Source organism: Dipodomys spectabilis, unplaced genomic scaffold (genome assembly GCF_019054845.1).
Source record: "Dipodomys spectabilis isolate Male_0828 unplaced genomic scaffold, ASM1905484v1 ptg000076l, whole genome shotgun sequence".
NCBI classification, from domain to species: domain Eukaryota; kingdom Metazoa; phylum Chordata; class Mammalia; order Rodentia; family Heteromyidae; genus Dipodomys; species Dipodomys spectabilis.
Window position 1 is genome coordinate 1,034,409 of NW_024870753.1, and position 13,417 is coordinate 1,047,825.

At 44.1% G+C, this 13,417-nt stretch overlaps 1 protein-coding gene across 1 annotated transcript in view; it reads left to right on the plus strand.

The window, feature by feature from the left end:
* Positions 1-2,589: 2,589 nt before the first annotated feature.
* Positions 2,590-13,417, plus strand: part of Zc3h12c (zinc finger CCCH-type containing 12C) — a 37,709-nt gene continuing 26,881 nt past the window's right edge. The window contains exon 1 of the mRNA XM_042682999.1: positions 2,590-2,648. Coding sequence (XP_042538933.1) covers positions 2,625-2,648 — 24 coding nt within the window. The 5' untranslated portion in view covers positions 2,590-2,624. The remainder of the gene's footprint in view (positions 2,649-13,417) is intronic.

Sequence of the window (13,417 nt, forward strand, 5' to 3'; positions counted from 1 at the left end):
CCCAACTCAATAGTAAGGTGATTAGGAAGAGTCCTAGTGTGGTATTTGCATAAGGGATCTCGAGTCTGGAATCAGAATGCCTAAATTTTAGTGCTTGTACTATTGGTTATTTACGGCTGTCATGTTGGCCATGTTTTTCCCATCTGTGAAATGTGAACTAGTGGTAGGTATTTCCTTACAGGGATTTTGTGGCCATTGTATGTGATCACACATTCTAAGAGCTTAGAGTAGTACCCACAATCTGGTAACCTAAGTAACCCTTATCATTAAATATCAGCTATTACAATTTTTGTTCATTTTATCTCCAAAGGATGTGGCAAAGCGCCTTGACCATTTTTCCTTTTTGTCAGTCTTGGGGCTTGAACTCAGGATCTGGACACTGTCCCTGAGCTCTTTTGCTCAAGGCTAGTGCTCTACCACTTAAGAGTCACAGCGCCACTTCTGGTTTTCTGGTGTTTCATTGGAGATGAGTTTCATAGACTTTCCTGCCTGGGCTGGCTTTAAACCACAATCTTCACATCTCAGCTTGCTAAAAGCAGCTAGGGTTACAGGCATGAGCCACTAACATCTGGCTGTGTGCCCTGATCTTTAATCAGTATTGAGTAAGACTCAACTACATTAATTTGGGACACCGAGCAAGAGGCAGACTTTGTGGGCAGTATATTGTACAATGGGAGAAACTTCCAGTAACACTACAGGCATGACGTAGAGGCTCTGACTTACTGTCATCAGCCAGTTAAGTTTCTAAGTCCCTGGCCCTGGCACTTCTGTGGGCTTGGCTTTCCTAGAGCCAAATTACCTTTCTTGCCAATGAAATCTGCCCCTGCTATAGAGAGCTGGTTGCTAATCTTGACAGCTAAAGAATAATAGATGGTAGCCAAAGAGACAGGGACATCTGTGCCGCTCAGCTGAATCACAAAGGCACATCTTTTTAAATAGTAGTACTGGGATTTGAACTCAGGACTTCTTGTGCACTTATGGATGCTCCACTTCTTGGGCCATATTTCCAGCCTGGCTTTGGGGTGGTTATTTTAGAGATGGAGTCTCAAAAGATTTTTCTGCCCCGACATCTAGCCAAGACGTTGGCCTCCTCAGTACCTAGAATTATAGGTGTGAGCCACCAGTGCCAGGCTTAAAGCCACAATTTTTTTTTTTTAAAGGATGGTAATCTGGGAAACTAAATTTGAGCTCTAATAAACCTGATGGCTTTCACAGCCATTAAGTAGACTATGGTCCAGGCTTAGATCAGCTCTGCCCTATTGAAAACAAGCAGGAGAGGCATGAAATAATTCTTTTAAAAGAGAAAACTATAACCAAAGACATGAAGTCGGTAAAATTCAAGCTGGGTCATTGCAGGTCAACGTTTTAACTTCTGATGCACAAACCAGATTTGAATGCCCAGCTCACCTGAACAGTGACATGAAGTCACCAGCATTGAAAGTACACTAGTGGATGGGGACACCTGTTAGGGGGACAGTCTGTCCGGTGTCCGCCCTCTGCTCTGGCCTTGAGGAATCCTGCCCAGGGCTCAGAGCAGCATTTTTGTTTGGCAAGTGAATAAAGTGAATTTGTACAGAAACGTTGACCTAGATAACGCTGGGTGTGTTCAGTTCACAGAAGTAGGAACTCTCGGCTCTGGGAGTTTTCACATTCGCCCCTCAGGTGTGCCCAGCTCCCTCACTCCCCAGCCGCCTCCAAGCCATCTGGATTTACCAACTGAGCTCAACCCCCTTGCCATTTCCAGCAAGGCCCATTTCCTGGTGAAGAGAAGTCCCAACCGCTTCATTTGTTTAAATTCCCTTATTGGTCTTGCTTGGACAGGGTGTGGTGTGGTGGTGTGGTTTTTGTCTTTTGTTTTTCCCTCGTGTGGGAATACTGATAATTAGCAAACAACCCCCGCACAGGCCCTGGCATGACAGCCCAGGATTCCCCTAAGTGCCTAAGGCCACGATCGGTCTTGTTGCCGGCTGGAGATGGGGCGGCTTTCCATCCGGGACGAAGCTGGGGGAGGCGGGGGAGGGGGGCGACGATCCGGACCCCTGGACTGGGTGGGAGAGGGGACCAGGCCAGAGGGGCGGAGGCCCCAGCCCCTGCGGCGCGGGTAAAGCGCCGGACAGACAGACCGACCGACCGACAGACAGCCGGACAAGTCGCGGCAGCTCCCCGCACCCCCTCTCCACGCCTCCCGGGTTTTCCCCGCGGCCCGGGGTTTCCTGTTTCAGTTCTCGGCGATCTCCAGCAGCAGGTGCTGGTTTGCCAAGCCCGGCTGGCTCCAGAGGCGGCGGCGGCGGCGGCGGCGGCGGCAGCGGCGAGGCAGGCTCGGAGCACCGGGGAAGGAGGACGCGGGGCGGGTGCGAGCGCGGGGCTGCCGGGAGGACGGCGAGGGAGCCGGGGTCGCTGCCGCCCGCCCGGAGCCGAGGGTAGAAGGGGAGGAGCGGAGAGCCCCAGCCGGCGAGGCCCCCGGAGCGCGCGCGCGCGCGGCCCGGCTGGCGGGGCGGACGGCATGGGGACGCCTCCCGCTTGCCCCGCGCCCTAGCGGCGGCCGCGGCGGCCCTGGGCCGGGACCGGAGGCGGCCGCCGGCCCGAGGGCCCCGGGGCTGCGGCGGCGTCCGGAGCATGTCGTGATGGCTGCGGAGAAGACCTTGCAAGTAGGTTGGGCGGCCGGTCCCGGTGAGCGTGTGCGCGCGCGCGCGCGCCGGAGGGAGTTGTGCAAGCCGGCGGGGGGGGGGGGCGCGGGGAAGCGGGGCGCGGGAGGGGGCGCGGCGCGGGGGGGGGGTGGCCGTTGTCGCCCCTCGTCACCTCCCCCCCACCCCCGCGGCCCGCCGGAGCTTCCTGTGGCGGGACTGGCCATGCCGAGTAGCGGCCCCCAGGTTCGTCCTCGCGAAGGGCCGAGGCGGGTGGGGGGTCGAGATCCCACCGGACATGGGCAGGCCGCGCCCGGCCGCCAGGCGGGCGAGTGGGAACCGGGAGCTCCAGGCCCTGCTTGGTCGGATCGGGCTCCCCGGAGGTCGAAGGGCCGAGCCCCCTGCCAGGTGGGCGGAGCGGCAGAGCCCGGCGCATCCTTCCCCGCGGGCAGCGCCGTCCCCGCCGGCCTGGGGGACGAGGTGAGGCCGGCGTCCGCGGCCTAGGACACGGGCTGATCCTTTTCCCGCCCGGTGGGGGGGGGGGGAGGAGGACACGGACGCCGAACATGGAGGCGCGGGCGCCCCGATGGAAACGGAACCTCTCCGCAGCCCCGAGCCTCGTGCGCTCCCGGGGCGAGGCGCCTCCCCGGCCGTTCGCTCTCATTCCCCAGCCCCGCCACCCGGATCCGCGGCCGGCGCTCACCAGAACCCCTGCGCCGCCGTCCCCCGCGCACCCCCCAGGCCCCGGCCAGGTCCCTTTTGCACGCTGCGTGCTTTGCAGCTCGGCACACGGTGCACTCGCCGCGGAGCGGTTGTTGCACACGTGAACTTGGGGGAGAAATGAAATCCCGCTTCCTTCCCGGAACTCTTCCGTTCTCTATTGTCTCCCGAAGTCCTGAGAAACGGAGGTAGCTGAGCTAAAGCGTTTTCCCAAGTGCTGGTGATTGCTGTGACCGGGGCTTCTCCTCCTGGGTAAGGGTGGACACTCGGGGTTCGTGCTCCTGAGTTTTGGGGATGGGTGAAACACGAATCGAGATGTAGAGAAAGTTTTTCTATTGGTTGTAAGATTGTTGGAAGATCTCCAGGCCTATCAAGGCGCTTATTGATTGGCATCTTTTGGTGTTTTGTTTTGTTTTTGGTGTGTGTGTGTGTGTGTGTGTGTGTGTGTGTGTGTGTGGCCATAGTAGAATAGATACGGAGATACTTGGACATGAGTGGTGTATATTTAGAAGTTTGGGAAAGTTATTTGACACATTGAGACATGCTACAAACATAGGTGTGTATATTGAATTTTCCAAGATCTATAAATCCAGAGTCCAGCTGGATCTGAGTGGCACACCACTAACCCCAGCCCTCATAGGAAGCTACAAGTTCAGGGTCAGCCTGGGATACCATAGCAAGTGTCTATCTCCAGAGGTGAAAAAAGGGAAAGGGCGGGGGGGGGGGGGGGGGGGGGGGGGGAGGGGGGGGGAGGGAAGAGAGAAGTCCTAAATATAAATAAACTCAAATAAACTTAGGTTATTATTAATTTTGGTAGCAATAATTTTAATATTTCCTGACACTTGAATATATATATGTATATATATATATATATATATATAAAATGTACACACCGATGACTTATAAATCTCATATGATAAGCCCAGGATAATGCCTGTTTCAGACTTGCTGTTCCATTTTCTTTTTTCTCCTAGTTTTGCATGCTGATTTTGGGGGGGGGGGGGGTGTACAGTGTTACTTGAGTTTGAACTAACACTTTTGGGTTTTGCTTGCTGAGCTGGCTGGTACTCTGTCACTGAAGCCACACCTCCTGTCCATCTCATCTGCTGCCTAAGCAGAGATGGAGTTTTGCAGACTTTTCTGCTGTGGCTAGCTTTGTACCCTGATCCTCCAGGTCTCAGCCTCCTGAGTAGCTGGGATTACAGGTGTAAATTGATGATGGCCAGCTGCATGCTGATTTTAAGTTAATCTAAATCTGTGTACTTAATAGTACCATAAACATATCAAAATGGCCTGTTTTGTTGTCTCTGAATCCTTCATTCAAAACAGTATTGGAATATTTTTACTAAAAGAATGAATTTTGCCGGGCTGGGAAGGTGGCTCAGCAGTAGAGTGCTTGAGGCCCTGGGTTCAATGCCTCAGCACCACAGAAGCAGAAAAAGCCGGAAGTGGCCCTGTGGCTGAAGTGGTAAAACGGTAGCCTTAAGCTGAAGAGCTGAGGGACAGTGCCCAGGCCCAGAGTTCAGGCCCCAGGACCAACAACAACAACAACAAAAAGAGTGATTTTTGCTTTTCAAAGTAAGTCACAATTCTTCTTAAGATCCTGTCATCATATCAATAAGTATTGAGATGCCATTGGCTCAAGCCTGTAATCCTAGCTACTTAGAAGGCTGAAATCTGAAGTTGGAAAGTGAGACTCATCTCCAATTAACAACCAAAAAGGCTAGAAGTGTTATCTGTGTCTCAAGTGGTTGAACACTAGCCTTGAACGCAGTAGCTCAGTGCCCAGTCCCTGAGTTCAAGCTGTAGGACCAACACACAAAACCTTAAGTAGTAGTAGTATAAGTAAAATAAAATGAACGATTTTGGTTTGGTTTTGCTTTTGTGTGTATGTGTGCTGGAGATTGAATCCATATTCAAGACACGCATGCCAGGTGATCCATCATTGATCCAAATGAACTTTGAAATAAAACAACAACAAAAAAAAGATAAATATTTTTAACTTTCATCTAAAAATGAAAGTCTAATGAAACTATTCTAAGCATAATTGAAAATATTAAAGGGTAGGAAATAGAAAGTTGGACTGTTCACCGATAGTTTTCGTTAGTCATTTCCTATTTCTAAATTTTAATTGCCAGAATAATAATAAAAAAAATTCCTATGTTGTGCTGTTGGATTCCCTGAAGCTATGTTGTAGTGGGTTCTAGCTGCCAAATTGGTCCCTCCACAGTTAATAGAAATTGTATCTTTTAAACATGTTTCTCATTCTACAACTGAGTTACCCTCTCCCATTCCCTAACCCCTGTCTCACAGACCACATGGCTTCTATATTTTTAACGCTTGCTGTTTTCATCAGGTTATACTTGTTTAGTGTTTTTCTTTTCCCTCCATAAACTTAGAACTCTTTCATCCGGCTTTGATGCAATCTTAAGGAAACTAAAGGTGAAATAGGAAAAAAAATTTTTTTAACCTTTGTAGTCTCCGAATGTAAAGTTATAAACTTGAAACTAGTATTTTTCCATTCCCTTGGCAAATAATAATTTAGTATCAGTTTAAGGGCAGGCTGGGGTCCCTGGCCGCTAAGAACTGCTAGATAGGAACAGATAGAACATAATGTTCAGTGGCATGAACCAAACCAGTGGAGAGTGAGGAATTCAGATGGTGGGGATGATCTCTGGATAGAGGACTGAAGTAGCCAGAGTAGATGAGAGCTATGCAGGAATCCGGACAGTGGAGGAAAGCAGTGTTTGGGTCAGTGTTGGAATCCGTAGCAGACCCAAGGAGTAGTGGATGTTTAAAAAATAAAGTCTTGGGTTGAATGTAGCTAGTATTAGAGTGCCAATCTGCAATAAATAAATGAACGAAAAACTTATTAACACAGGATTCCATGCTTCACCCTGAAATACTGAGTTGCTTGGGTGTGAACTCAAGTCTGAAATTTTCGAAAAAAAGGCTTCTTGTATTTTAAGTGTTAATGAAAGTGTCTCAGCACCTGCAACATTGGTCTGTGGTAAATAATGGCAGAGGGAAAGTTCTAGCTAAGCTAAGTCTCTGTGAAGACCAATATTAAGCCCGGGCCCTAGTTGGTGGCTCACAGTCTATGGTAATCTTAGCTATTCAGGAGGCTGAGATGTGATGACCATGGTTCCAAGCCAGCCCAGGCAGAAAACTCTATCAGACTCTTCTCTGCATTGAACCAGCAAAATAGCTGGAGGAAGAGGTGCAACTCAAGTTGTAGAATGCCAGCCTTGAACAGAAAAAGCCAAGTTAGATTATGAGGCCCTTAGTTCAAGCCTGTATGAGTGCGCGTGCGCACACGCGCTCACACACACACACACACACACACACACACACACACAGAATCAACATTAAGGTCATTATTAGTCTGATGCGTACATCCTAATAGATTCACCTGTTATTGTGAATTATAAATAATAGAATAGCGTCTTTCTAAAAAGATATATCACTTTCCTGTGTACTTTGAGTGGTGTGTCTTAGAGGTTTTTTTCCCCCATCTTTATATAATAATACACACTAGGGTTTTTGTGACATTAAAAATATTTCAAACATTGTCTTTCTAACAGCATGTTTTTTAATCTGTTGGACATTTGTTCTTAATACTTTAATATCATAATGCTTTAGTTGAATATCATTAAACTTTGTTATCTGCACCTGTGTTTTCAAGGTGAATTCCTAGACATAATGGACAAAGAAAAAATAATATTTAAGGTTTTTACTGGTGAAGAAGCTTTTTGACCAGAATATTATGCTGCTAGGTGCACCTATTAACTAATAGACTCCTAATATCATTCCAAATTAGAGTGATCTTTTTTTCTAATTAGCCAGCAAACCAGCCAGAAGTGGAACTGTGGCTCAAATGGTAGATCACTAGCCTGGAGTGGAAAAAGCTAAGGGATGGTGCTCAGGCCCTGAGTTCAAGCCCTAGTACCAGCACAGAATCAAACTACATCAATCTGTCAATCGATCGATTGATAAATATATAGATGAGCTAGCTAGTTAGCTAGCTCACTAGATAGATAGATAGATAGATAGATGATATAAATGGATGGATGATGGATGCATAGATGGATGGGTGTAGAAGTATTCAATTCTTTTAAATGCGGATTTTATATGTTCTGCTTTTCTACTTGACCCTTGACTTAGTTTCTAACTTAACTCCTGTTTAGAATTACCAAATATAAAGCTCTTCTATAAAACAAAGGCTACTTTTCTTGCTACTAATATGTTAAGTTTATATTTTAGGTTTTTCCAAGGGCTTTCCAATATATTACTTTATGTCTTTTAGGGTGAAGCTAAAATTAGTTTTTGTTCTTTATTCTTAGTCATCTGTACTCATTTCCTATTCAAAATTATGTAGGCTTAGTTTTATCCTTATGCTGTGAGTTAGTCTGTTCCCCATCTTGGCTTTTACTTAGGGATTTATGGTTATTGTTTTGCACATTTATAGAGAACAGTTTTCTCAGATAATTGAAACTGTCTCCTTTTTGTTGACTTCCATGTTTTTAATGTTTATGTCATGGTTTTCCTTGGTGGCCCCAATGAGTTGGGATTCTTTGCGTATTTAGTACTTTCTGTAATCTTTCTGTAATTTAAGATGAGTAGTACAGATCTGAAAGACTTAAATTGTGCCCCAAATTATCTGTTTTTAAGTAAAGTGTGTATTTCTGGTTTTGCTCAGATGGAAAATTACCTTGAATAATGCAGAAATCATGGACATAAAGTGAATCAAAATTAGTACTATCATCTATAAGAAAAAACAGTTTTACAAGGGAGACGTGTTTTCTAAATGCGTTCTTATTATTTTGACTATTGTCTATTTGTTAAATACCTTTTAAGTTTAATATTTTATCACATTGGTAAAATATGGAACACATGTACATAATACTGTAAAAATCACCTATAATTGTCATGTAGAAATAACTGAAGATATTAGTATTCTTATTTTCATTTTATCTTTTGAGCAATGCCAGGATTTGAACTTGTCTTGCTCTTACTCAGCTCCTTTGCCTGGCTTCCGTTCTACCACTTGACCCATGCCTCCAGCCTTCTTACTTTCATTTAAAATTAAGTATTTTAGCTAATATAAGCATATCCTTTTGATAAAGCTATGCATTGTAGCCTTGTTTCTTTTTCTGAGAGTTTTCCTGTATCTTTGAGCTCTTTAAGAGGTTGTTTTTATTGGCTGACTGGCATTTACTCTATTCAAGTACTATAGATCATATTGGATATTTAGATTGTGACCAAACCAAGACAGAGATGAGAGCCATAAAAACTTAGAGGTGACAAAAAAGATATTAGAGCTGATCACACAGGAATATAATGAATCCTTAAAGGCTTATTATTGTTGTTGTTGTTGTCAGTTATGGGGTTTGAACTTGGAGCTTGGGTGCTGTCCTTGGGTTCTTTTGGGCAAGGCTAGCACTCTACCACTTTGAGCCACAGCACCACTTCTGGTTTTTGAGTGGTTAATTGGAGATAGGAGTCTCATGGAGACTTTTCTGTCCTGGCTGACTTCAGACCACGATCCTCAGATCTCAACCTCCTGAGTAGCTAGGATGACAGGCGTGAGCCACCAGCACCCAGCTTCTAAACGCCGGTTATTATACACAGCCATATACTGAGAAATTGGAAAGCCTAGTAGAAATGGGTAAATTTCTGGGATTTCAACCCATTTTGTTTCTATTCCTTATAAACATTAAGATATGTGCTGAGATAATGGCCCATTATATTGAATATCTTATTAACACATTCACACCCATGCCAGAAAAGTTGCAGCAGTTTGTGTTTGTACCAGCACTGCAGGCGTGCTCATTTCTATGTACACGCCACTGGCCTGGCTCACCTTCCACATGGCCTGGTTTGGTTAATTTAGTAGACAAGGAAGGGCATAGTGCTAAGAAACTTATTTTGTAGAGACTGAATCTGCGTTCCTGTTATGATGCTTGCTGCTTATGTATGATCTTACTGATTTCCCTGCACCTTAGTTTCCTTGCCTACATAAAATGGTGATCGTAATACCCGTTATGGTATAGTAGAATGGGGACATTGATGATGATATGTGTTAAGGTATGTATGTCCCTAGCTCTCATTATGTATTATGAACCATCAATATGTATCCTCATTGTATATAAATTGGACATCCCCTATTCCAAAATCTGAAACGCTCCAAGGTCCCAAAGGTCCAGTGCCAACATGACCACAAAGGGAAAATTCCACACTACAGATCTTTAATTTCTGCCATAAAGTTATTTGAAGTAGTGTATAAAAATTGTTTTAGGTCCTGTGTATATAAAGTATATGAAACATAAGTGAATTTCATGTTTAGACTTGGATCTTGTACCCAAGATGTCTCATGTCTACACAGATATTCAAGAAAAACCCCAAACATTTAAAAAAAAAAAATCCCAGCTGAGCGCTGATGGTTCATGCCTCTAATCCTGGCTACTCAAGATACAGATCTTAGGATCACAGTTCGAAGCCAGCGGGGCAGAAAAATCCTCATGAGACTCTTTATCTCCAATTAAGCTCTGGAAGTGGCACTGTGACTCAAGTGGTAGATGGCAGAGTGCTAGCCTTGAACACAAAGAGGCTCAGGAACAGCACCCAGGCCCTGAGTTCAAGCCCCACAAATGACAAAAAGTAATCCAAAGAAGTCTGATCCTATGCACTGGAATAAGGGATACTTAGCCTATAATTTGATAGCTGATAGTCGCTCAGGTGGGCATTGGATGTCTAAAATGCCTGTGGCTCTTTTCTAACACAGGTGTTGCCTGCTTATGTATACAAGTTCTGAAGCATAGTAGATCTGCATGTTTTAGGGGGTTTCTTTTCATTATCAAATCTCTAAATATCTTAAAAATTGTCAGTTTTTTTTTCAGTGTTTAGGGTTTGCTTTCACTTTTGATTGGACATACCTACAGTCAATATAAAGCCAGGAAAGCTGAAATTTTATGGCTTTCATCCCTCTTCGTAATTCTATCCTTGTCTCATTGGTGTAAATTTTTAAGACTCACTCTTTGCTCATTTGTGTCATGTCCATAAAAATATGTGTGGTAGTCCTCATTGTGAGTGGTAAAGGGAGAGTTGACTCTTCACTCAGAAGAAGCTCTGGGATCGGGTACTCTAAGCCTTTCTTACTGATCCCCTTAGTAATCTGCATACAACACAACTGGAAAATTCCTGTCCTCCAAGAAACAAATTTCAGTAATTTACATCTTCCCCACAAATAGCAGTGCAATTGAAACTTTCCAAGACTGGTAGGCAAACCATGCTGTGATATCATCAAGGGCTCATTAAATGGTTTTTGTACTAAAATTCTAATTTAGCATGGCAAGTGATCAAGTGTAGCAAATACAGAGTATATAAACATTTTATCCACAAATCCAGATAAAGCCTCTTTTGTCCTTACTAAAATGTCACTCCCAGACTTTTCTCCATCCTCATCCAGAGTAGATCCATCCAAAGTTGTATTTCAAAATATAACTTATGAGCCAGGTGCCAGTGGCTCATGCCTGTAATCCTAGCTACTCAGGAGGCTGAGATCTGAGGATCACAGTTCAAAGACAGCCCAAGCAGGAAAGTTCGTAAGACTCCTATCTCCAGTAAACCACTAAGAAACCAGAAGTGTTTCTCTGGCTCAAGTGGTAGAGTGCTAGCCTTGAGCTGAAGAGCTGAGGGACAGCGCCCAGGCCCAGAGTTCAAGCACCATGACCTACTATATATATATACATGTATGTATGTATTTTGTATCACAGTGATAGCCACTTTATATCTCCACACATAACTTCTTGTATACTTCTGTCTGTGGACAGATCAATTTGGATTGCTACTAGTATCTGAAACTAAAATTACCTAAGACAAAAAATTTTAAATCCCAAATTTACTTTTTTTTTTCACAGTTTGGTAAGTGCTGCTACTCAACCCCCAAATCTAGACATCCTTGGTTTTCTCATGTCATCTTCCATAGTCAGTGCAGCACAGGAACCTTTTAACTAGTACCTCTTTGAGCTCAATTAGCAAGGCTGTTTAATATTACATCATCTGTTACCATGGAATGAAACTCTACTTGTCAGTATATATTATTATAATATGAATGTATTATGTAATTTGCTTGGGTTACATTTAGGATTTTCTGTATACATACTTTTTTAGGTTAGGTCCATCTGTTGGGTTGTGTCAACAGTTACGCTGGCCTAATAGAGTAGTTGGGATGCCATTCCATCTTCTCTAGTGTCCTAGAATAATCTAGACATAGGCGTCGCTGGATGGATGCTTTTGAGGTTTTGCTAGAAATATCGTAGAACCTGTGGACACAGCATCCTTTGTTAGGAATGGAATGGAGGATATAAATCTTTAATGAGTTTTTTATGTCTTCTATGGTTTTTCCTGCTTGCAACTTCTTAAGCCAACCTTGATTTCAAAGCCATAATGATTTTAAATGCCATAGAGACTTCTGAAGAATTGTTGCATTTAAGGAATTTTTTCCCATTTCATTGGACATTACATTTGTCATGGAACACGTTTGTGGTATTCCCTGAACTTTTGGTTTTCCTTTATAGAGACACTCATTTAGAACCAACTTTCCATTTTATTCCACAGTTTTTGTTTTGTCTTGATTTGGGTGCTGGGGGATTGAACCTAGAGATTAGTGAATCGTAAGCTACTCAATCAGTTTTGCTTTTATTTACCAGTTTGACTTTTAATTTTTGTTTCCTAATTTATTTCTGCTTTTGGTTTTTATTCACTGTCTATCTTTATTGATAAGACTGCCCCTAAACTCTTTAAAGCCTCCCTTTGGGTTAAGACCATCAGCAGGGAACAAGAAGCAGCTACTATTCTGAGTCAGATCCTGATCTTAGAAATAAGAAAGATCTTCTAGCTTCAGAGTATCAATGTGCTATGTTTAACGTGTGATTAAAAAAAAATCAGCAATCAACTGAGAAGCAAAAAAAAAAAGATTAATTTTGTGAATTGGGTTGAGATAGGAAATTTACTGTTGGCCTGCCTGGCAGGAAGCGTGCACAGGGTTGGCAGCTAGAGCTTAGCTTTGAGACTGCCCCGTGCTGGGCCAGCACCTGAGTAGAGACAAGGCAGGTGGAGAAAGTGATTTGGAACTCTTTAATTTGGCAAGTGTGCTACTGGGCGCTGAGTCTTGGGCCTGAGCAGTCCCCAAAATAAACAAGTCGATGGCAGGTGTTTATTTTCTACTTTACTCATAAATGAGCGCTTACCGGTTTTTTTCTGTGCTTTTGGATCTGTTGGGTACTGACTCAATGGTATGGACCTAGTGTAAGTAGAACGGTCCAGCGTGGATTCTCAGGTTAGAATCCTGAAATACTTTTCATTTATGAGCCTGGAGCATTTGGAATTCTCGTGCTTCTCAATGTGTGATGGGCTCTTTAACTTTGGTGAATTCTTAAAAAGACAATCAGGATTACAATGAATAAAACCTTTTTGATGAAACCTGCTGTTATTTACTTTAAAAATGCTTTCTCAACTTTGAACATTTAAGTACCATATTTTTGCTTCCCAGTAGTCTCCCTCCCCGCCACCAAACCAGTGGATTAAGTATTTCTTCCAAGAGAGAGAAACAAAATGAGCTGATTCCTTAATTTCCACATGTTGTACAAGGCACATTTGTACACATACCGACACAGTAGCACATTCAGGAAGATCAATGGAAGGGATAAGGAAGGAGGCAAAGAGGCCAGGAGTGTACTAAGATTTCACATTTACAGAATGTCTTTATTATTTACTTGTTTGTTTATTTTCGTGCCGATATTGGGACTTCAAGTCACCCCAATATTGAGTTCAATTCAGGGCTTAGGCCTTATCTCTTAGCTTTTTCATTCAAGGCTGGTGCTCTCCTACTTGAGCCACGCCTCTACTTCTGACTTTTTTTGGTCAGTCATAGGGCTTGAACTCTAGGCCTGGGTGCTGTCCCCAAACTCTTCAGCTCCAGGCTACCACTCTACCACTTGAGCCACAGCACCTCTTCCAGCCTTTTCTGTTTATGTGGTGCTAAGGAATCGAACCCAGGGCCTCATGCATGA